Raw genomic sequence first — 24,933 nt, forward strand, 5'->3', positions numbered from 1 at the left:
CTACCTGCCATGGGGGAGACATCAATCATTTTGCACATCACATGAAATAGAACCATAGGAATCGGAAAAGCAGATCCAAGATGAAAAACAACATCAAACACAGGGGGCAAATGTGACCACAAGCAAACAGGCAGACAGTTGTCTAACTAAGAGCTATGTTGGTTAGACATACCGTACCTGGGTCAATGAGAACCTCCTGAGCCCCTACAGACAGAGAGAAAGAATGCAGATTCACTCCATGACGCAAGGCGCAATGTTAGCAGTGTTAGTCCCAACAACATGCTTAAAGATGCAGTAGGTAAGACTTATAAAACTAACTTTCTGTCATGTTTGCTGAAACTGACCCTAGAATCGGTAGAATTACATAAAGCAGTTAATTTAAAAAAAGTAAATAAATAAAATTCGGCTCCTCTGGCACCACCTACAGCCTGTAGTGCGATTTGCAAATAATCCACCGCTCCCTTCATTTACACGCAATCAGGGCCGGGGGGGTCTAACTGCATGTCAATTACTGCTCATGCACACAGATTAATTCTCCCTTGTGGGGGGAGGGGCTCAGGAGACTGTTTGGCCTCTAGCAGAAAGAGGGGGAGGGACTGAGAAGTTGTTGATGTTCACATTCTTTGCCCAAGTCCTGGACGGACGGAAGTGCATAAGCGCGAGCATATCCGACGTCTCTGCATCTTGACAGAAAGCGCCACACACACACACACTCCAACATGGGAACAAATTCCAACATTCCCTGTCTAATTGAACACAACACAGTCCATGCCCCTCGCCTGGCATCATAGCGGCAGAGTCCTATTTGATTATGACTGTGTCAGATAAAAGCAAGTGCCTCGCAGTGGAAGGTGGTAAAATAAGTGGACAATTAAGGGAAAAATCCCACAACTTTGAAAGTACATTTGAGAAGCGCGCACAAGGAGGCTAACCTAGCTTACCTTAACAAGGTTGATTACAATTGTTACAACGGCTGAAACCTGGTGGAAACGTGTGCTGGTTCGCTAGATAGCACCAAGGTTCCAACAATGCTGAACAGAAGCGGTTCAAGAACCAGAGCTAATTTTGGTGGAAAAGGGGTGACAAACAGTTGATTGCAGTCCATCCATTTGTTTCAGACTACTACACTTATTTACAGGTGGGAGTAAAAGGTCCACGATACACAGCAATGCACCAACAAAGAAGAAGAAGAGTGCTGGGTAGTGAACAGGGATGTAACAATGCGAAGTCCAGACTTTTATAGCAGTATCGCACGTTTTTATGAGGAAGCAAATGCGCTCAACGCGTTTGTTGGACACACAATGCGTTTCGGTGAGTAATACTGAATGCACTTGTCTGTTCTCGTTAAACTTGTCATTTTGCTTTAGTGCTGAAATAATTTAGTGAGCAAGTGATTAGTTTCAGATAAAATGTATTGGTGACAATGCAAGTCATTTATCAGGAAAAAAAGATAACCACATACATGGGGATTAAACATTCTAATTCAAATTAAATATTTGTTTGCCTTCTATTATTGCAATACCACTGCTACCACCACAATGACTCAGTGCCCCTTGTATTTACTCCTCTAGTTATCTGGATCTTTTTGTATTTCTGCGTCTATATTTTACTCCACTATCACTTCTTTTACGGTGTTTGGTGTTTTTTTTTGCCCCCAACGGCGTGGCAATGGTTACATTTAGGGTTAAGGTTAGGGTTAACTGCCTGGAAAGCGCTGTTGGAGGCAAAAAAACACCATTGAGCTTCTTTTACACTACACGTATAACATACATGCTTTCTGTTCATACCGTTTATTACACTTGGCTACTTTTTTGCTGTAAACATATACAGAATGCATTTGTTCTGTCCGTACTGTATCGAGGCTGCATTCACTTGCACTGTACATTTTGTATAATGTTTTTTGTTGATTTTGTGCATTCATTCATGTCTCTCTCTCTCTAAATATATGCACTTTGACACCGTTTGATGGTCAGATGCTAAACTGTGTTGCACTGTACTTATTTTCACGGTGCGCATTGAGAATAAAGTTGAATTTAACTATCTAATTTCAAACCGCTGTGAAGCTGATGTAGCTAAACAATTAAACAATAAGCTGTTAAGTACTCAAATCATTTAAATAATCATTAGATGCAACACTAAATTACTCAATCCTCAGATATCCTCCAAGCATTATAAGAGCAGTTCTTTCTCAATGCTTAGATAACTGCTACAGGACGACGCCCTACTCATCGTGTAGTTACGTGCAAGGCCTTGTTAACAGAACACCGTGTTAATAGGTAGCGAGGTTAAGTTTAAACCAAATTAGCAGTCATCGGGGTCAATAACAAAGCTTCTGCAGTTTTAGGAAGCCGACATCTTGTACTCTGCACACAAAGAAAAGCAGCTTAGCTGAGCAAAGCGTAGCGGTGTTTGCGTTGCCAGTCAGCAGTGGCATTCTCGTACAATCACAACTCGCTCACAGACAACAGCCCTCAGTTGTTATTCCTTCCGGGCCACGGTTTCAATCAGTCGGTTTACAAAAGGGATGCGCTCACCTGGTCTGTGGCGTTTCCCTGCGTCTGCCGGCTGGGAGATGCTTGGCTTGCGTGCGACAGTCTTCCCCGCCGTGCCTCCAGGGTAGTGGAATATGACAGAGGCCGAACACAAACCCTCCAACGCAGCTACAAGGGCACAGAGACAAAACGTTCCGTCTCTGCTTGGCTCTTATTTATTCTTCTTTCATAGATAGATAGATAGATAGCCTTTTTATCATTGTACCAAACAACGAAATCTGAAAACCCCTTATGTTTAGTGAAAGACACAAAACATCACATACATTCAATTAAATAGATACATGAATACATAATAATTGCACGTGGGAGGGGGCGCCATGATGAGATGAAATAGCAAATGCATTGTGGTCGTTTTCTTATGGCCCGGGCAAAGAAATTGTTTTGGAGTCCGTTTGTTCGGTTAGTCTTTCAGTAGCCTCTAAAGGGCGCTGGATAGTTAAAGCCATGAGTTTACACTGCTGATTGTTGAGTCAACTTTTTTTTGTGATTTAAGAAGCTGAAACATATTCTACTGTTGAATTCACTGCATGTCAGTGCAGATAAGAGCATCAGCAAACTGCATAGAACAAATGGACTGTAAGATAGACGACACCAACTCAAACCCAGGAGAAAATTCATATTTCCAGGATCAACAGCTGATGTAAGAGCTTGACCAATACATTGACGAGGCAAATATTATTTGGATTTATTGGCTTATCGCAGATATAAAGCCTTGTGTAGGTTGACTAAGAAATAAGAATTGGCAGCACCAAAATACTAAAGATATGTTTGAGATCATTTAGAAAACCATTACATAGTTTAACACTGCACTGACGAGTTTATTTTCCAACTGTAAAATCTCCCGCTCAGTACATATCCGTCACAATTGTACTAATAACCATATTGTAAGGAAGCTTCTGTGTTGTATGCGTTTATGTTGAATATTATTAATATTATAATGTTATTGTCTCCTTGGACCAGAAAAAAATACTTTTTCACATCTATAAACGTGAGACAGGTGCGTCGAATGGGGACGAGTAGCCTAGGTCAAATAAGAAATAAAAACCATTCAATCCCGTCTTTTAGTAATAAGCCCCCATTCTCCAGACTTACCACCCAGCCAGAGGAAGTCATTAACCCCCCTGAGCAGCTCCACGGCCATGTGGTAGTGGACCAGGGCGTCCTGCAGCATGCCTGCCTGGAGACACAAGTCCCCGACATGCTTCCTCATCCGCCCCTGGCAACGCTTTTTATAATGCCTGAGAGACAGCAGCAGGAGAGAGAAATACTTTTTCAGACAACAGCAGCTTGAATAATAGTTTCATTTTATTTTTTCCCTTCTTTTAAATTGATTTTGGTCGATTCATATAGTGGACCGCTCTGAGTTTCGGCTATTGTCATTTCTTATGTCAGCGGGGTGTCAGGAGAGGAGACTCGGGGGAATCTTATCAGTCAGCTACAGGGGGAATGTACACTACGGGGTGGGAAAGCACAAGCAAAGGGGAGCAACCAAACGAGGACAGAGGCCATGAGCCGACCTACAGCCCTGTACTCTCGCACAATGACACCGACGGGTGCATCTCACTTCCCTTAAATTGCATCCTCGGCTCCTCCACTTGCCTCCCCTTCCTAGCACGTCCGTCCCACCAAGGAAGCTTGGGAGAGACGGAGGAAATCATGCGAGGAGAGGAAACGAGGAAATGCGTGTTGAGAGGGTTGACACGTCCTTTCCTCTGATGCATCACGTGAATTCGTCAGCTGTATGGGCGGAGGAGATAGCAACGGCTTTCAGCTGCTACGGCTTCTGGAAAGGCTGCTCTCGTGCGTCTCTCGCTTCAGAGAGCCATCCTCCATCCCTCCATCCCTCCATCCCTCCATCCCTCCATCCCTCCATCCTCAGGGCCGGAATAAGAGCTTTGAGGACGGCCTTCGTAAAAGGAGGGCCAGAACAACTTCCGGTTCAACCGAGGAGCGAGGAGATATCAAATAAGGGAAGTTAAGATGCACCTGGGGACTAAGGAAGGAGTAGCTTCACCAGGAGGACACAGGGGAGCTATTATGGAGGAACAGTTTCTATTTGTACAAGACATTTGAGTCTTCTGGAAGTAAGCTACTCCTGAACAACAATAAAAGGTGTTCTGTGTATGGTTGGGTACCGAAACCCGGTTCCACTATGGAACCTGTTCCTACACAAACGGTAGTATTCGGACCGCATTAGAACTCAAATTTAGGTTCCGACTGAAATATTTTCCCTCCGTCGCTCCTGACTACACGTAATCGCTAGTAAACATATTAACACTTGCTCTGCTAGTCTATCGTTCAGGACAAGAGCCTGTAGCCTGGTGGTGGGGGAGACGGGACAGCCTCCCCAAATTGTCTGCCCTTTCAAACTCATACCTGGGTGTGTACAGACCTCTTGGACACCATCTGAGAGAGTTTTCTCCTGGCAGGACATGGCATAAGTCAAGAGAGGTGTCATATCTTGCCAGAGAAAGCAAATATGGTCATTTTTCTGCTGGTTGGCATACCAACTCATTTATTTTGTTGTTACTTGTTAATAGTGTAACTGTTGTTATTGGTTTACTTATTATATATTTAAGTACTTGAAAACATTAATATGTTAAATTTAAATAATTTTCAACAAAAAAAAAATAAAAAAAAAAAACACTATAAAAAGGAGTCTCTTTGATGTCATTTTTCAGATTTTCAAGAATCGGTTTGTAATTGGAATCGTTTTAAAAGTACCGGTTCAGCATCGGAATTGTAAAAATCCAAACGGTACCCAACCCTAGTTCTGCGTCAGAATAAAACTCAAATGAAAAGGCTGCTCATTATGGAGCCATGAAAGAAAAAAAAAAAAAAAAAAAAAAAAAAGAACCACAGCAATGAAACTGGACTTTTGTACACGGATGGCGTTACCAAACTCATGTTTATACGAGTAGCTGCAGTGCTATGCCAAGCTGGAAGGGAATTTATGCTCTCATGAAAATAAGATCCATGATGATGATGCGTGGCCAGCTTGTCGCTCCAGCATTTACAGCCAAACAGACAAACTCCCAGACGGCACCTTCCCAATCCAAATGTTCCCCTGAAGCACGGACAGACCTCAGTAGCATTGACTGTGCCAAACTGTGTTCAATGGGTCCAAACCATCAGCTCCTCCTTTAAAAAAAGGACCATACCAGTGTTTTTAATAGAAATATTACTTACTTTGAATGGCAAATATAGTAATTTCAGGTTGAGCATTTTCCAAAAGCATACGCTGGCCAATGGTTTCAGTTAATTTTGTAATGTATTAAAAAAAAAAAAAAAAAAAATCTAATTGCAAACATGCTTGTTCCTATACATTATGAAACAATATTTCACTAAGTAATGACAACATCACTGTTGTGGCATTCACATGATACAAGCCTTGGTTTAATTTCAGTTAGCCTAATAGCTGGTTTGATTTGCACTGAGAGATGATCCTATGTTAAGTACCCTATGCCAATCTCTAGTTATGGTGAAGGGTATGTGATGATGTGGGGGGGCTATTTTAATTCCAAAGGCCGAGGGAACTTTATCAGGATGCATAGTATCCTGGATCCATGAAAACTGGCCTTTAGAAATAAACATCTGCCTGCCTCTATGGGAATTTAACATAGGGGTGTCTATACTTATGCCCCCTGTATTTTAAGGAAGAACATTTATTTATTTACGATACACTATACATTCACAAAGAAAATTGGTGTCCTTAAAAAGGTTGGATTTTTCCTAATTTTATTAATTAAGGCATTAAGATTAATTTCTGCTTTTTGTCATATTCTTCTTTTTAGTCAACTTTAGCATGGGTGTGTAAACTTATGAGCACAACTGTATATGTGTTGGTCAGTTTGTCTTCTTGACAATCCCATTTTGCAGCAATAACACTTAAGTGAGATGAACAAATGAGATAAAATCTTTTTAGATAAAACAGATGTTTACAACGTTTCCTTTTGGGGACATTGTTTGAATTTGGGAAAAATTTGAATATATCGCAGAATATTGCAATATGTTTAAAAATCACAATGATATCGTGTGGTGACATAAGTATCGTGATGATATGGTATCGTAAGGCCTCTGGTGAGATCCCCACCCCTAGTACATAGTGAAACCAGTGTCTGCCAGGAGAGGGGACAGATTGGCACATTGAAGATTATATACACGTAATTGTTGTAAATGCGCAAAAGCAGAGAAAAACACGGGTATGGTGCTTTAACTTCCCTCGGGAAGAACATAAATTAGTAGCAGAGACAGAAAAAGTGGCCGCTGGGCCTCTGTGAACACTGTGTGGTCAACTGAATATAACTTAGCAGTTTCCTTTACTGGGACAGTGTCAAGATTGGCGACATAACATGTGTGTACAACTACTGCAACAAACTGTTATGTAGTATTGGGGGGGGGTTGTGATGAGCCTCGATTCCTCTACATGTAATTTAGGCCTTCTTTTAATTAAAGTGGCTAGTGTTACTGTTAGACTATTTCGCTGACAGCGTGTATTCATACCACTGTTATTCTAACAGCTAAGGGGATGTTTTTGGCCCCTAGCATTAACGGAGCTTTTTCCGTAGGAATTTGTGTCAAAATTGAAACCTGTTGAGGAGCGATGAGTTTGGCTTGGAGCCGTGAGCAAATGCACAACAGCACCGAGGTCTGGCGGTTTCTTTCAGGGCAGAGCTAAAGCTGATGGGATCGCTATCGGGTTAAATAAACTTATGAGTCCAACATCTCACCTTTTCACACCCAACAATAAACTCACAGGACAGTATGAAAGAAAGAAAAAAAGAAGAAAGACAAATAAACCAAGGTAAACAAATGAAAATGAACGCAGCAAAAATCTAAAAAACACGGGACAGATTTTTGAGGAGGCAAGGCTGATGTAACAAGCAACTTGACACAGAAACAATCACACACTTGCCAGTAATGCAGTATATACAGTATATCGCATAAACTGGCTGCGGTGGACATTAAAGCACTCCTTAACCAGCTTTTTAAATGCTAAAGTGCTTTTGAAAAAGTGGTTATGGTGCAGAAAACCGAAACAACTCACCTGCTATCCGTGTCCAAACCCACAAAGTCCTTCTTCTCGAAGGGCACACAGAGCAGTGGGATCTTGTCGCCCGACTTGTCCGTGGCCCGGTCGAGCCGCTTGGACTCCAGAACAATAAATATGGACCCCACAAAGTCATCCACTCGCTTCTCCACATCTGGGCAGTCTTCGAAGCTGGGGTAGAAGGCCACATCCGTCCGCGGCTGCTCTGCAACATCTCCCTGCAGCCCGAACACCAGCAAGCGCGAGTCGTACAGCGTGGAGCTGTACACCTCCTTCTGTCCGTGGAAGCGCTCGGCGGTCTGGGGCCACTCCTTGGCCGAGGCGCAGGTGGTGATGGAGATGAGGCCCACCACCTTGCGGTGCGTCTGGAAGTCCCCCCACTCGTTGTTTTCGGGCAGATAGTGGTGGCGGTAGCGGATGAGGAGGCGCTGCGAGTCTCTGATGTTCACCTGGCTCACGCTGGCGATGCGTTTGTAGATCTTGAAGAACTGGTCCTCGGGCACTATGCCAACCGGCTGGACCACCACTAGTACCGTCTGGTGGTCCTCGGCACATTGCATGTAGTCTGGGACGCTCATCTTCACATGTGGCTTCATGGGACAGATAAAAAAGTTAAAATAAAACACATTTATTGGAGCAGATCATTATTACCACAATAACTTCTGTGCATCCTAATTATCATAACTTAAGTTTTGATTTAACCCTTCCTACATTTCTATAGAAAGCAGGGCTGGGACGATATCCTTTTGTCCCAATTCGATTCTTTTTAATGATACATGGGTGCCTTTGACTTGTATGGCGATTTTAATTTATTCCAATTCTAGACGTATTGCAATTTCATAGTATTTTTTTTCTTCTTTTCCTTCTTTAACAAAAACAAAAGTTGAATGATGCACTTCTAGAGACAATATACCATGAGACATTTCTAAAAACAAATTGTTTTCTAAGAAGAAGAATGCACATCACATGTCAGTCAGTCTGACAATTGCTGGACAAGGACATGATGTAGTCGCCGTCAGCTGTACCGTATGAATACAAAATATTTAGGTCAATTGGTAAAAAAAAATAATTCTAGGGGGAAAAAAATCTATTTTAAAAACGGTCGAAAAATTTTTTTCATCCCTAATAGAAAGTAGTTCCAAAGACAAGTCTTCACAACCCAAATTCTCCAAATCAAGCAGGATACTGCTGTTGAATCTTTTAAATGCACATTTTCAATGAGCACCTCAAAGGACTCTTTCACCACCACCATTGTATTGGGGTGGAGGTAAACTTTTTAAGGGGTAAATATCTCAGAACCTAGGCGCATATAATAAAAATAAAACATCAGCATGAATATGTATTATTACAGTAGGGGAGAAAAACAGCGGGCAGCCCTATGCTCCCACAGCCTAATGGTCCCACAGCCATATGTTCCCACAATTCTACGAATTGTTTTTCCACTGACAATTAGGTCCTATGTTCCAACAGCCCTAGATGTTCCCACATTTCTAAGAATTTTCTTAAAATTAGGCCCTATGTAAGGGTTAGGGTTACATTCCATCTGTAGTCCATTGCTACTGTATAATAGGTTGGGTGTAATTGGCTACCAAATTGGGAGAAAGGGGGATACAATAGGATACAAATTTATGAAAAAGGAATTGTGGGAACATAGGGCCTAATTTTGGAGAAAAAAAAATCTTAGAAATGTGGGAACATAGGGCTATGGTAACATAGGCATGCTCCCAAAAAATGTTTGTACGTTGGGTGCATTGGTCCTTTAACATATCATTAAAGAGAGCAAAATAATTTAGAGATACTAATATACTTATTCAACAATTAAGTGAAAAACCGAACCAATTTGGCCCGTGGCTATTCCCTGTTAATGAACACTAACAAACATTAGCTGCGTTAGTGTTCAGTATGACGTGTACTCCAAAACAGCCTTTGACGTTTGAATGAAAAAGTGTTGCTTGGAGTCTGTGATGTAAAACTGGATCCCGGCGACTCCTAAATAGTCCAAAAAACGATAACTTTCTAACGTTAACTAAATGCAACGTTACCTGGCTTGCCCCGAAGAGCAGAGCCACAGCTGCTGCTGCTGTCTTTGCTAACATAAACACCAAGCAGTGTCAGCTAGCTAGCTAAAGGTGGAAGCTGACAACATAGTTACACTGGTCAAATGTGACGAACACGAGGCATGTAAACTAAACAAAAGCCCTCGTGTCTTTAGCTTATATTTCGCTGATTTTATTTTAAAGAGAAATAGCTTACGTTAAGGTAGATATAATTGTTTTCAAAACATTTGTGTCAGCTAGCATAGATTAGCTTAGCTAGACTAGGCTTGCACAGCTGAGCTAGGCTAGCCTACGAATTGGCTGCTCATGCCAGTCACACAGTAACAACGCTGACTGAAATAACAAGGGTCATACATGCACATATCAGCTCGGTTAGCTTCTTTTTTTTGTCTTTCACACCAATGCCTTAAATATATAACGTTTACTCACGTTGCCTGTATCACTAGCAGTAACCTGTCAAGTGTTACAGCTTCCTTGTTTTGGACCAGTGTTTTTTTTTTTTTGCAACACTTAATGCTACTCAAGAGTGGAACATCCGGTGGCCATTTTCAAAATAAAACACTCACAAGCCCAGTCTTGCAGCTAATCCAGCATGGAGTTATTAGATAAAATGAAAGATGAATGTCTGTATCTGTGTTCCCCTCATATCCACATCACAAATATTTTCCCAGTGACAATCATCAACAGATTTGGGGAATATAATAAGCTAGTTATAGCCTATTATCATCATCATGTGTGGTAGGGAGCAATGCTTATCTGGGCAAATATGCTATTGTATTGGGTTGTTTCCACAGCATTTCCTATCCACCCTTTAGCCAATATTATGCACATAATTGAGTGGAATTGCATGTTTGCATCGTATTCCTAGCACACAAGATGACTATGCCACAATGCTTTGCTTTTCTTTTCGAAATCAGGATCGTTGTTTCCTGCTGTAGCTCGTTGTAGCTTGAGTTCTATTTTCTTCTTCGTCGCATAGATGTATCGTCGCCTTCTTCTTCTTCTTCTTCTTCTTCTGCAAACGTGGAAGATGCTTTGGTAGAAGTGTAATATCCGCCTTCGGTACCGCCTAGAGAACAAATGAGCTACTGCAACTGAGCAGAACCTCATGATTAAAGTGGTTCTTCAAATGCTAACTCTGATTTCCTAATAACTGAAGAATGTGAATTTAAATGAACATATTATATGAATGACCTCATATTAGCCAATCATATGAAACTAGTTGTTACACTAACAAACTAGGTCTGTGCGTACAAACTTGATGTCATGTTTCAGCATGGCATAGAACAGGGTTTCTCAAATGGGTGTACGTGTACCCCTAGGGGTACTTCGGAGGACTGTAAGATTTTTTTGCAAAATGTTTTTCAGTTCCAAGGCTGTAGTGTCTTTTTTTTCTCCAAGTTTATCGCTGTTTTCAAAGTTTTTGTCGCTGTTTTGCCTTCCTTCTTTCTACTGTGTTTGTATTACTATTTTCGACCTATTCTTGCCTTACTTCCTTCTTTCTACCATCTTTGTGCAAGTCTTTTCACTTTTTCCCATCAGCATTTAAATGATTTCCAGGTCCAAGGCTGGTTGTTCAATCGCTGTATAGTTCCTCTTTATAGAGACTTTTTTTCCTACTAAAAAGTATTTGCGCTGACATAGAACACATTGTTATTAATAAAGTCAAGCTGACACGCAACATTGCTATGAATGTACTGACACTGCAGATCCAGAGTGCGGAAGATGTACTGCAAGTGTATTGGCAATCAGAATATTCCACTGGCTTGCAAATTAGAAATGGACCCTCTTGTGTGTGAGCACATGTCCCCTCACTATCCTGTTAAATTCCTCATAGAATGAGGACTATTAATAGAAAATGACAGAACGATATTTTAACTACGTTTGTTTTCTTTTTTTAAAATTGGATCTGACTTTCAAGATGCCAGAGTTGATTTGGGCATAAGGTTTTAGATCAGTCCCATAGATGAATTTAATAAAATAAAAAAAAAATAAAAAAAATTCAGACAGGTAGATTCAACTCCATTTTATTTAGTTTTTTCACCCATGAAATCACTTTTCACAATCTTCTTGGAAGACAACAGCATTTTATTCCCTATTTTCTTCTTCTTATTTGGCCCAGGTGAATTGGTCCAAAAGCAAAGCAGGAGCTCAGAGAGAGAGAGAGAGACATGGAATGTCTAAAACATGATTCATAGTGAATATACATCAATAACAGGCAAAACATCTACAACCATTGACTCACAAAACAGTGCACAAACATTGGATGTGAAGGTGGTCATCACTAGGGATCCCCAAACCATAACAACACCATTTTGAAAGCAAGGGTATCTGACAGATGTAACGGGTAAGAGAGAGAAACCATGTTGTTCTCAGTAAGTAAAAAATAAAATAAAAAAAACAAAGCAACCCAAAACATGGACATTATATTTCAACTGAGATCAATCAACTGAATGAATGCACGTACGTATAAAAGAGCAAATAAGTGAAGCCTTCATTTTTCCCCATGTGGTGAGGCTAGTAAGACTGAGTTCGGTCAATCTAAAACACACCAGCTTTGACCTTTGGGTCTGTATTGAGAATAAGGCAGGGTTTCGGTGCATAGTCACATTACTGCATCTTCATGCCCAGGACAGTCGAAGCAACTGTAACACAAAATCAACCGGAGGCATGAAAAGCTACGTGGATGAAAAGATAGAAGATTCATATCTTTTCAGTCTAATCATTTCCAATCCATCCAATACGATATGCTCTCTTCTATATGGTTGCCGTCCTTTTGCCCTGTCAGTCGACAATACAGAGTTGTACAGAGTAAAACAGATTGGGGAAAAAAGTAGAAGATGGCAGGTAAATGCTAATACTACAGTGAAAACCCAGCTGCAAAGCCAATTACAGAGATATAGATATTTATATACCAAATGTGAAATTATGAAATGTGTTCATTCTGCTCCACTAGCTGCTAAAATTGAGCAGCCAACTACTGAAATGTTCTACCACTGATAACCAACCTTTTCATAAGTTTGGCCCATTGGTGAGACCATCGTCACATATCCAATGAGAGCGGTCGGTTTCCCAAATTAAACGTGTTCGGATACTAAACACCAGCAGGGCGGCCAGCACAACGGTCTAATGATTTTTAAGTAATAATTAAGCTATTATTTTAACAGTTCAATCAGGTTTCCTTTCAATTACATTTCCTAACATGAAGGTAGAAATGTTTCCACACCGAAGGATATGTTGCTGGGGGAACACTGAATCCTTTTTTGTTGTTGGCCTAGAGCCGCGAAGATTAATCAAGAATCCATTAGTTGCCAACTGTTAAATTAATCGCAAACTATTTTCATAATCAAAACAGTGATCGACATATTTTAACAGTTTTTCAGACATTTATAGACCTGACGGCTAATTGATTAAATCGAGAAAATAATCAATGAAAATAATTGTTAGTTGCAGCCCTAGAATCCACCTATTATATGCCCACTATGTGTACATTTCCATTGCAGTATGTTAATCCCCCCCACATGTCCCTACAGGGGACTATAGCCAAAATATTCTTTAATTAGTATGTGTGCCTTTTTTTTTTTGTCAGTTTCGATAGATGTCACCAACATATCATCTGGCTTCATCTTTCGTAGACATTTCCACAACTTAGCCTAAAAGGGACCGTGTAGACTTTTTGACCACTGGTACCGCTACGGACCAACGTTTTTACGACTGGGTCCCTGTTTTGTATTTATATCGCGCACACAGGCGATACACACACCTGCCACGCTGTTTCACAGATTGACCGTTGGTGGCAGTAATGCGCCAAGAAGAGTAGCAATATGTTCATATAGATGAAGAGAACTGCTTGCTAGCAAACACGGATGTGAACAACGCACCGTTTACAATACATTTTTTTAGATTGTCTTTGGAAAGGAAATGCCCTCAAGACTTTTGGGAGACCTCAAGGACAATGCGTGTGAACGTAACTTTTTGTTTGTTTACAAAAAAAATAAAAAAATACTGGACACTTTTAAATGTGTCTCAGATGAATAATAGTTCAAAGTAATTTGAATTTGTCCAAAAATGTGTTTTAAGTTCTGGCTGCTTTATCGTTCCTTAACACAGGTCAGATGAGTGTCAGTGGGTTCCCACTTCAGAACCAAACCATGTGTCATATATTGCATATTGGGACCAATGGACCAAAATTATAAAAAAAAGAAGTCATCTTTTAGCTGCTATAACTCATAATTAACTAGGTTTAAGGACATTACAGTCCTTGCTACGTCCCTGTGCATTTGCACTGTGAGGTACAAACAGTGTGCAGTCATGTACAACATGGGGAATTTAAAGGCTACAAAAACAAATAGACAACAAAGTAGTTAAGACTGAGAGTGATGACTGCGTGTTGGGTCTGCAAGAGGATCAGGAAGATTCTGGGTTGAATGTTGTCATCCAGCGGATTAGTTTAATCTCCAGTGATCAAGTGGCAGCGGCCGAGATAAGTCGACCTAATTACCGCACATTTCGACACCTCCTTGATTCCTAGGGGACTATTAACACTAGTCTGCCAGACAGGGAAATCAAAAATGAAAAGAAGAGAATAAAAACATAATAAAACAGATTAAGAGTGAGTCCAATGGTGCAGGCAGGGAGGGGGAATGTGTGTCTTCTGATCAGTTAGATACAAGATATTTGGCATTCTTCATTATGGCATTGAAAGTGAATGGATACTGCCAGTGGTGCAGAGAGAGAGAGAGACTGGATAAAAGGGGTCTCTATTACCACACAGGGTGGGTGGGTGGTTGAGGGAATGGGGTTTAGATGGAGAAGGACGCTCCTACGCCCTCCTCACGCCAGCTTCAGAAATTGGTCCAGTGTATCCGCTTCCACCGCCTCGGAAAACATTTCATAGTCCTGTGGAGAGGAGGAGGGTCAATCAGCAAACGAGAAAACAAAAAGACATTCGGATATCCCAGCTGGGTAGTCTCACAATCGTCAAACAATGCACCGAAATGCTTTAGGGAGCTAGGACTGTATGGTGAACAGAGAGCTCAAACAGAGCTGCCATGTATCCACTGAAACCTTAAGAGTTCACGTTCAAGTATGTAGGGTGGGGATTGCTGTCAGACCGGGGGCAATAGGGCATAGTAAACTCAGTGGGGCCTTCCTCAACACACTTGCAACCACTTGACCGGCATTGCCGTGACTCATGGTGACTTTAACAAAGTCAACGTTGTTTCACTCTGTTGGTACCACAGCTCTGTGTGTGTGTGTGTGTGTGTGTGTGTGTGTGTGTGTGTGTGTGTGTGTGTGTGTGTGTGTGTGTGTGTGTGTGTGTGTGTGTGTGTGTGTGTGTGTGTGTGTGTGTGTGTGTGTGTGTGTGTGTGTGTGTGGGCAGTCGGAGCGCTTTCTGTCAAGATGCAGAGACGTCAGATATGCTCGCGCTTATGCGCTCTCGGGTACCGAAATTTGGCACCGTTTGATTTAAAGTGAATTGGTCTCGTTTTGGAATGAAAGGGAGGAACGATCTAGTTAAGGCGGCATGCCCGTCTTTCGTCAGGCGGCCGCCTAAGCTGCAAAGTGCTGCGGGAAACCCTGCAGTTTCGATTTCTGGGCACAAGATGGCCCGTGTCGTAACCCTCGCGTTGTCCTCGGGTCAAACTTGACCCATTTACAAAAGTTTTTATATCAGAAATCTGGGTCTCTTACAACCAAATTCCCCCCAAATAACTTGGATGCATGCATGTACGTTGTGTGGGTTCCATACGTTGTGGGGGTTCCATACAACGTACATTTTACCTGTTCGCAGGTAAAATGAATGATTACTTATATTGATTTTTGGGTGTTTTATTGACCATGAATTAAAAAAAAGCGTTGAAAAAGTTACAAAAACATTTTAAAAAGCACCCAAAAGAATAAAGAAAAGCGACAAACGCATCAGAAAAAAGCAAAAAAAAGAAAGAAAGCAAAATTAATGACAAAAGGCACAACTCCGGGAGGACTTGGTTTCGCCATCCTCAACGCATTTTTGTATATGTGAGTGCACGCACATAAGGCATAACGCATGCGTTACATTGCACGTTATGGCACAGGGCGGGAGACATGCAGCTCGTCATACGTTTCCCCAAAGTACTGTATATGCGCCAATAAAAGAAAATAGAAATAGGCTACATGAATAAATTTAGGATTTAAAAAGCAATAATTGCATGAAAACAGGTATTTCGGGTCCAGTCACAAGTCAAGTCTGAAGTCAGCTGTTTATGCGACTTACGTGTGACTCGAGTCCGAGTCTCAGACTCGAGCCCCCATCTCTGGTCTGCAGTCTCATGCTGAGCAGGTAGTGTACAGTTTTTACAGCTTTTTCTCTGAAAACAGCTGCCTGCTGGGGTCACATTACTCCACTGATCAACAGGTGGCGGCTGTTTGTTTTTATAAGAAGGTTATCAGAGAATTGTGAGCAAAATATGTACCGAGCAGGACTTTTTACAGTTGTAATAGAAACCTGTAAGGGCTCTCTGGTGGACAATAACAGTGGTACAGTCTCTGTACTACCATAAACATGTAGTTGGCATGTCTATACTTGTTATAAGCTTTGTTTAGGCTGATACTGATATACCTGTTGTAATAATATAGGTGACTTAGGTGCCAGTTTAGAATATACAATAACATTAACAACACAAGATTGCAGAAGAAGAAGCACTGCTAGAGTTAAAAAAAAATATATACAAAAAATACAAAAAAATAACGGTGTGTGTGTGTGTGTGTGTGTGTGTGTGTGTGTGTGTGTGTGTGTGTGTGTGTGTTTTCCTCACCCCACAGTACTGGTCTTCATTGAACAGCTGGGGAGGGACTGCCGAGGGGTTCCCTGCTTTGCTTCTCATTTCGTCCCGGAGCTCCCCGCCCACAGAGATGTCGACCAGCTCGTACTGGATGCTTTTACTCTCCAGGATTCGCATCACCTCTGCCTGTTGAGACTTCACCTGAAAAACCACAGCGCCTATCAGAAATGGACTCGACTGACATACAGAACCACTAGAACCCGGTCACTTCATTAAACCCTGAGCAGAGCGCTGTGCCATTATGGAAAATATATCATAATTACGATTATTTTCGTCAATATTGAAATCACGATTACTTAGAGAGCTCATATTATGCTTTTTGGCTTTTTCCCCCCTTTCCTTTATTGTGTTCTATATCTTTTTGTGCACGTTGTAGGTTTATAAAGTGAAAAAGCCCAAAGTCCACCCCAAAGAGACTTACCATCTCCAACAGAAAACACTGTTCACTAACTGCTCCAAACAGCTCTATTGTAGTCCAGCCTTTACTTCAGAGACAAACGTGGTCACTTTGGAACACAGGTTATAATGCTCACCTAGCTGCTAGCATGGCACGCCCTCATACTCTGCTTCTGACTGGCTAGTAGTCCTTACCTAGCTACTGAGCATGTGCGACTCCCAACAAAGATGGGACAGAAGTGTGATGCCTCACTCTGTAGCTAAAACAGAGAGCTCAACACACAGGGTGAAAAGAGGAGCTGTAGCAATGTGCAGTACAACAAATATATGCTGTTATTTGAAAACAAAACCATGTAAAATTAACCTCTAAATACAATTATGAACCTGAAAATTAGTATAATATGATATGATATGATATGATATGATAATATAATATGATAAGATATTCTAGGATTGACTATTGGTGCTTTAACAAAATATCTTCACAATGAGATTTTAGATAAATAATCATCAATAATGTGGACATAATGTCTAAGTGGGGAAAAGGCAAATAATAGAACAGCTAGAACAGTCTGGTAAGTTCAGAAAAGTACATCACTCTACTGTAATGCAGCCTTTAAAAGCAGGAAGAGAGTGGCCGGTTAGTTCAGTTGGTAGAGCGGGCGCACATATGCAGAGGTTTATTCCTTGATGCAGAAGGTCCAGGGTTCGAGTCCGACCAGTGACAGTTTTCCTGTATGTCTCTCCACCCCCCCCTCCCCCTCTCCTCTTTCATATCTCATATCTCAGCTTTCCTATCGAATAAAGGCAGAAATGCCCAAAAATTAGTCAAGGAAGGCCTGTATCATATGGAAGTGCCGACAGTATTCTTGTCATTACTTAGAATTCTTCATGGGGGCGACAGAAACTACGCACTATAGCTTTAATGCGAGTACTCATTGACTTTTGGAAAGATGTTGCATTTATTGAACTTAAAAAACAGGTAAACAAATCGACAGCGAAAACACCTTGAACTGGGAAATCTCCCTTCACTCTTTTCCTACTTGAACTTTACCTATTTTCTTTTTACATTTAGAACACAAGGCAAAATAAGAGTTTACTAGCAAAATGCAATCTGCAAAATAATCATTTGAGCTGAAATTGTAATGGTGATTAAAATGGCTATCATGCCGTTAGTGTGAGAAATAATAATCGCAAACTATATGATTTAAGTACTTTTTGAGGCTGTGTCTTTTGAAAAGCAGAGGCTTTCTCTGGCTTCTGGGTGATGATTAATAGACCAAGTGGACGCGCAGCTATCTTCGTGGGCGAATGAGGAAGTTGGGAGGTTTTTTTTGTAAAAGTGACCACACCTAAACCCAGTACCAACTGAAGCTAAAAAGGGGAATTGCTTTAACAGACTCAGCAGTTCAAGTTATTGCATATTGACAAAGTAACAAAAAAACTGAACACAATATGTTCAAAGGGTTATTACTACATTTGAAATAGGACTTGCCGGTAAGGTATTTCATTCTGAGCCAATTGAGTGGTAGAGAGCCTATACCACTCAACCTTGTAACCTTGTAGAAATGCTGTGTGTATTAACATCACACATTAAAATCGTTGATGAGTCATACCATGACAGAACAATTTAGAAGATGAATTAAGAAATCAAAAATATGGCGTTTTTTGAAAATTAAACCATGTAGGCTAAACCTATTCTGATATAACCTCAAATTACAATTATGAACCTGAAAATGAGCATAATATGGCCACTTTAAAATGCTTCAACAGCAAACCAGAAGCCAACAGGTTACCTAGCAGCGATACAGCACATGAGAGGGTTAAAACCTAGTGCACGTCACACAACTTTTTCACTATATGAATTCCTCACACCTAATGGGTACCAGATGTGTATCCCAGTGCTTAGCCATACACTGTTTTTCCACAGTGCTGTAAAAAGAATTACTCCAACAAGGGATGTTGTGTTCAATGACATCAGTTTATTGAGGTCTGCAGACAGTCTGGATGTCAACCTGTTCCAACTGATTCACTCTAAATATATTCTATGGAATGTAGCAAAACTCCATTACAAAGTCAAACCCATAGATATAGAACTATAAATATGGTGAAACCATTTAAGAGTATCCTGCGGATAGAAGTAACACAAACAGCAAAGGATTTACTTTTCATGAAAGACAGGGTCCAATGGTCAATTCGGCGGACATGTAAGCTACCAGACAAGCTCTTACTTAAGTTACTTTTCAGATTTTAGTACCGGGTCCTCATGCTCGCTTACCACCCACCTAGCTAGCTAACGTTACAGTAATGTTAGTTGGAACAAGATTGAGCAGGTGTGCTAACGCTACTTACAAAAGATGAAATTCCCCTTATAACAATTGTTAAGTACATTTGATAAAAGCAGAAACAATAAATACATATTTTTCGTAAAAAGCCCTAACAATACAAATCTATATTTGCTACAACCGTAAACTGACAGATATTTACATTAAGTTTGGCGTACAGTTCTCCGTACAGGAAACGGATACATATGGTCGCTACAGTAAGCTATTCCGGGCCAGCCTTATGTACAAAAAAAAGGACACTATAGTAGTGTTATTGTTTAGGATAAGTAATACGTATTCATATTTTGGGGAGACATTTCTGCACAAATAGCTGGCCAAACAACAACAACAAAAAAACACCTTCCCTCTAACGTACCAAGTTTACGGAAACAAGGTGGAACCATGCATCCTGAATCGTCTTTGCAAGTCATTTGAGTTTTATTTTAGTTACATTTACAACTGATAACTTTAATCTCCATTAAGCCTACAACTTGACAATGATGCTGACGTTACGATAATGATATAAATGGGCGCTGAGTAGCATAGGCCCACTGCAACGTTAGTCAGGAGGAAGCGGTTACTGATAGGGTGCTGGGTGTGTCTGTTGTCTGTGTGTGTGTGTGTGTGTGTGGACTGAGCATTGTTAGCTGCTGCCACCGGAGCTCAAAACACAAATATGACGTTAAGTTCGTGAAATTACAGTCACTTGACTCACCGTCCGCGATGCAGTAACGGTGGTGTAGTACAGTTTGATTCCCATTGCTGCAGGTCCTCCGCTCCTTTTGTGTATCAGCTTGCGGGTAGCGTTCACTCGCTTGCGTCAAGCTGAAAAGTTATCGACTTAAACCTGAGGAAGTTTTACCGTGTTTTCAAAATAAAAGACATACATTTTCACATCAACAGAAACAAGTCAGATGTAACTAAACCAGTGGTGTAGTCTATAGATGTATTGTACATACTGTTCTGTATATTGGCCAGAATCTACCTTTTCTCTCACCAAATGAGAGAAAACATATCTCAAACATAGACTTAATATTTACAGTCCAGTGGTGCAGTGGGTATACTGTACTGTAGTAATGTGTATTGTAATGTGCCAGAATGGGACATGGGGGGGCATATCATAGTGTGGGGGTCCCCCAGGGAAGTTTTGAGCATCAACGACTTCATTTCCTGCATTCGGATACACTTTTATGCACCAATTTACAGTGGAAATACCTTTATTTAGCCTAGGTGAAGAAGAAAAACACAGATGACAATTCAAAACATGTCAAAAATATAATGGAAAGTATGTTGTTGCGTGTCACTGGGCATTTTTAAGTGGCGTATCACATAGACTACACCACTGAACTAAACATGTCAATATACTCATGGCCAGACTAATCTGTTTCAGGGCCTAGAGGATGGGTTCACATGTTGTCTAGATATGATCACATGCCATTGTATATTGAAAGTTATTGATGTATAATTGGTAGCTGTAATCGTTCCTCCATTTATACTGGCCAGGAAGAGAGCCCTTAATCAATGCAATTCCAGTCAGTGTTAAACATTCTTGATACAATATGCAGTCCTTGTTCTGTTTAAAAATGCATTATCCTTTGTAAAGTTAGGCCAAAGCTAACGTAAGACTTCAGCAAGTCTGAAGTAGTCAAATCAAGTGAGTGTCTTTCAAAGTTAGTCTTTTCATACAAAAAAGTATGTAACTCTGGAACATATCCACAAGATCTTATTAACCTGGACTACCAAATTAGGCTTAAAATAAAATGCATTAGTTGTTCAAATGATAAGCTGATCAAGACGAATAGCTTATACAATAAGTTCTGATGATCAATTTAATTGTTTAAGTAACTTCAAGTTCAAATGCTACACATTCCCCAGTTCCAGCACCTCCGCTGTGAGGATGTCCTAGTCTTATGTTACAGCAAACAATTATTTGGGGGTTTTGGACATTTCATCGGACAAATCTTCTGACAAAACATACATTGATAAAATAATTGGCAGGTTAATCAACAATGAAAATACACATTAATCACATCAGATGATCATCAGTTTAGGCTTTGGGCATGGACATTCTCTTTTCACGTGTCAATACAATAAATGTTCAATATTGGAAACGATGACAGGAAATACATTGTTGCATTCTGGTGAACTTGACTCTACTCTGCCTCCATGCTGAGAACCACTGTAGTGGCTGCACAGTTTAAAGAGACAGTGCAGAACTTTATTCATATTTGAATTTGTCGCTTTTGTAATCATCTTGTATTTACCCCTAGATCAAGGTGTAATATCCCTGTCATTTACACTTTGTATGCCTCTTGTCCATCTCTTTATTGTACCATTCATACGTCTCTTCTTTCGTTTACTCCTCCTTAGACACTTGCCCCCTTTTTTTGCCTCTCTATGTCATGTTTTGTTTCCAATTTATTCCTCTTTCAGAGAATTGTAGACTCACTTACTCACTAACGCACTCACACACACACACACACACACACACACACACACACAAACACACACACACATATACAAACACACACACACATATACACACACACTGGCCCCCTCTCTCTTTCTCTCTCTCACTCTCTCTCTCAAATAAGCACTGTCTCTTATCAACACAGTCTCACTCCCTACTCGTCAAATGTATGACGCATGGTCAAGGACCCTGGCGTCAAGTTTCAACGAAATAGGGGTACCCTTGACGTTATTTTTCGACGAGGGGGGTCCGTCAGATAGACATTCATGTTATTCCCTCACCGTCGGATATCGACGAAAGAAAAAAACACGCCCCCCGCCCCTTAACTCGAAATCTGTGACAGTTATTGGTATTTTTAGCCCAATAACCGCTGTTTTAATCAACAATATTCACGAGATATTATCATGGTGTATATGTATTTCTTTTTATGTTATTATTTCGGTATATTTCGGCCAGGGAAGCTGGATTGCTTTTTTGTTGATTTATATTTTTTAAACTATAATGCTACATCTATCAACATTTATTTAGATGTTATCATGGTATTCATTTCTTTACTTTAATAATATTATTTCGGTCTTATTACCGGTGAAATATTACAGTATATGCTGTAATACAGAACATTACGATATGATCCGAGCAGGAAGCATTCAAAGCCGATAGGCCTATCCCCTAATGCAATGCGGCCATTCATTTCAAAGAATCGGGCAGCGATCAGCTGGTCTTTAACGCCAGGATCGCTTCAATATACATATATACAGTCAGTGGTCAGTATCACTACAATATACATATATACAGTCAGTGGTCAGTATCACTTCAATATACATATATACAGTCAGTGGTCAGTATCACTTCAATATACATACAGTATATACAGTCAGTGGTCAGTATCACTTCAATATACATATATACAGTCAGTGGTCAGTATCACTTCAATATACATATATACAGTCAGTGGTCAGTATCACTTCAATATACATACAGTATATACAGTCAGTGGTCAGTATCACTTCAATATACATATATACAGTCAGTGGTCAGTATCACTTCAATATACATATATACAGTCAGTGATTGTGTCACCAGCAACACGTTGCTCAGTTTTATTCCAGTAAGTTATGAACCATAATAGCCTAACGTTTAAACGAATCCACGAAAAACTCCGGAAGTGACGTAGTACGTCCCGCTCGGCGGATACGAAGATAAAAATATATAGGCCTAACATTCGTAATATTAATGTTTTTTTCTAATGTTGTATTTGAGGAATTAAACAATAAAGATAGTTATAATATTAAAATACAGTTTCATGTCTTTGTCTACGTTTAAACGAATCCGCGGAAGTGACGTGGAAATTCCACATCTCGTCTGTGAAAGAATGTTCCACGTTGTACGTGAGAATTTACACAATAAAATACTAATAATGAAAAAATTGTGTTTTATATTTAGCACTTTTATTTGCCTTATATATACTATATAAAAAACCTACAGTTGAGTGTTTAGAAATACAGCCTAATGGCTTGTTTGACTAATTTGCATTTGTTTTGAATTGTACTGTTGTGAAAAACAATATTCAAAGAGAAGCATTTTTTTATTTTATTTTCCATACATAGTTATTTAAAAACGCAATTTTCTAATTTTGTAGTTGATGAATATTAATAGCAAAGACTAATGGGGAAAAACATGAGTATATTTATGTGTGGGACTTAGTTTGATTTAAAATCACACTGCATTATTAGTTGTTTTAAATAAATTACTTTTTTGAAATATCAATTTATGGTAGGCCTAACATATTCATTATTATATTCAGAAGATGATCCTCATATCAATCACCGTGGTTACAGCTTGTAGCCATCCTAACCTTTGTAGCCTTTACTGAGACTACCTTTTCAAAATTAAGAAGGGACTAGTTTTAAGAAGCATTTTCAGGAAATTAAAAGGATAAGCAGATTGTTACCGAGGTTTTTGTTCACTGAGTAAGATGTATATAGCTTTGTTTGGGTATGTATACATATACAACATTTACACAATAAAATACTAATAATGAAAAAATTGTGTTTTATATTTAGCACTTTTATTTGCCTTATATATACTATATAAAAAACCTACAGTTGAGTGTTTAGAAATACAGCCTAATGGCTTGTTTGACTAATTTGCATTTGTTTTGAATTGTACTGTTGTGAAAAACAATATTCAAAGAGAAGCATTTTTTTATTTTATTTTCCATACATAGTTATTTAAAAACGCAATTTTCTAATTTTGTAGTTGATGAATATTAATAGCAAAGACTAATGGGGAAAAACATGAGTATATTTATGTGTGGGACTTAGTTTGATTTAAAATCACACTGCATTATTAGTTGTTTTAAATAAATTACTTTTTTGAAATATCAATTTATGGTAGGCCTAACATATTCATTATTATATTCAGAAGATGATCCTCATATCAATCACCGTGGTTACAGCTTGTAGCCATCCTAACCTTTGTAGCCTTTACTGAGACTACCTTTTCAAAATTAAGAAGGGACTAGTTTTAAGAAGCATTTTCAGGAAATTAAAAGGATAAGCAGATTGTTACCGAGGTTTTTGTTCACTGAGTAAGATGTATATAGCTTTGTTTGGGTATGTATACATATACAACATTTGTATATATATGGCATTTTTGGCACACTTCTACCTCAGCACTACTGCACAAAGACAAAACTCACACATCTCATTCAACCATTTCACAAGCTGAGAAAAGGGTCATGACATGGGTCAGAGCAGTGGTTCCCAACCTTTTTTCCTTGGTGCCCCCCCACTCATGTCTAAGAAAAGCTGACCACCCCCCCCCACACACACACACACACACACACACACACACCTTTGAAACTGAAGTTGAGGTAACTCTGGAGATAGAGCTGGGTCAGAGGATATCAGAGGTCATAAATGATGAACCAATCATCAGCTCTGCTCCTATAGGCCCAATGGTGTTCATATGGACAACGTGCACCTTTGGATGGAAGGCCCGTGTTGAAAGTGTGTGTTATCATTTAGAGCAGACACCCACGGTGAATCAGATGGTTTATGTTATACAAGGCTGCATTACAGAGAATTTTATTATGACTCTCATGAAGGTTGTGTAGAGGAATAGAAACCAGTCTCTCCAGGCAAGCACACAGAATATGGTCTGCTCTATCTTTATTCTCCATGCCAAGTATGAGCTCTTATCCTCTGGCAGAAGATATGGGTAAACATTTCTAAACTATAAAAACGTTGATGATGATA

General features: G+C 39.9%; 2 protein-coding genes across 3 annotated transcripts in view; both read right to left on the reverse strand.

The window, feature by feature from the left end:
- Window positions 1–10,174, reverse strand: part of trappc9 (trafficking protein particle complex subunit 9) — a 270,852-nt gene extending 260,678 nt beyond the window's left edge. Inside the window, exons 1-5 of one of the 2 annotated variants that reach the window (XM_028597568.1) lie at window positions 10,089–10,174; window positions 7,600–8,192; window positions 3,645–3,790; window positions 2,535–2,660; window positions 178–204 (exon numbers count right to left, since the gene is read on the reverse strand). In XM_028597568.1, the coding sequence (XP_028453369.1) occupies window positions 178–204; window positions 2,535–2,660; window positions 3,645–3,790; window positions 7,600–8,180 (880 nt within the window). In that variant the 5' untranslated portion in view covers window positions 8,181–8,192; window positions 10,089–10,174. The remainder of the gene's footprint in view (window positions 1–177; window positions 205–2,534; window positions 2,661–3,644; window positions 3,791–7,599; window positions 8,193–10,088) is intronic. The other variant, XM_028597569.1, reaches the window with a different exon arrangement.
- Window positions 10,175–11,670: 1,496 nt separating this feature from the next.
- Window positions 11,671–20,033, reverse strand: sh3bgrl3 (SH3 domain binding glutamate-rich protein like 3). Its single transcript, XM_028598352.1, has 3 exons — window positions 19,919–20,033; window positions 16,457–16,624; window positions 11,671–14,558 (listed from the first exon to the last, which is right to left on the reverse strand). Exons 1-3 carry the CDS (start codon window positions 19,961–19,963, stop codon window positions 14,493–14,495), a joined length of 279 nt encoding a protein of 92 aa, XP_028454153.1. The 5' UTR covers window positions 19,964–20,033; the 3' UTR covers window positions 11,671–14,492.
- Window positions 20,034–24,933: the final 4,900 nt, after the last annotated feature.

The sequence above is a fragment of the Perca flavescens genome, chromosome 14, assembly GCF_004354835.1.
Source record: "Perca flavescens isolate YP-PL-M2 chromosome 14, PFLA_1.0, whole genome shotgun sequence".
In the NCBI taxonomy this organism is placed as follows: Eukaryota; Metazoa; Chordata; class Actinopteri; order Perciformes; family Percidae; genus Perca; species Perca flavescens.

Coding starts and splice junctions, on each gene's coding strand:
- sh3bgrl3 (XM_028598352.1), bottom strand. CDS start 19,963: ATGGGAATCAAACTGTACTACACCACCGTTACTGCATCGCGGACG. Junction 16,625..19,918: donor CCGTTACTGCATCGCGGACG/GTGAGTCAAGTG, acceptor GTGGTTTTTCAG/GTGAAGTCTCAACAGGCAGA. Junction 14,559..16,456: donor ATGAAGACCAGTACTGTGGG/GTGAGGAAAACA, acceptor TCCTCTCCACAG/GACTATGAAATGTTTTCCGA.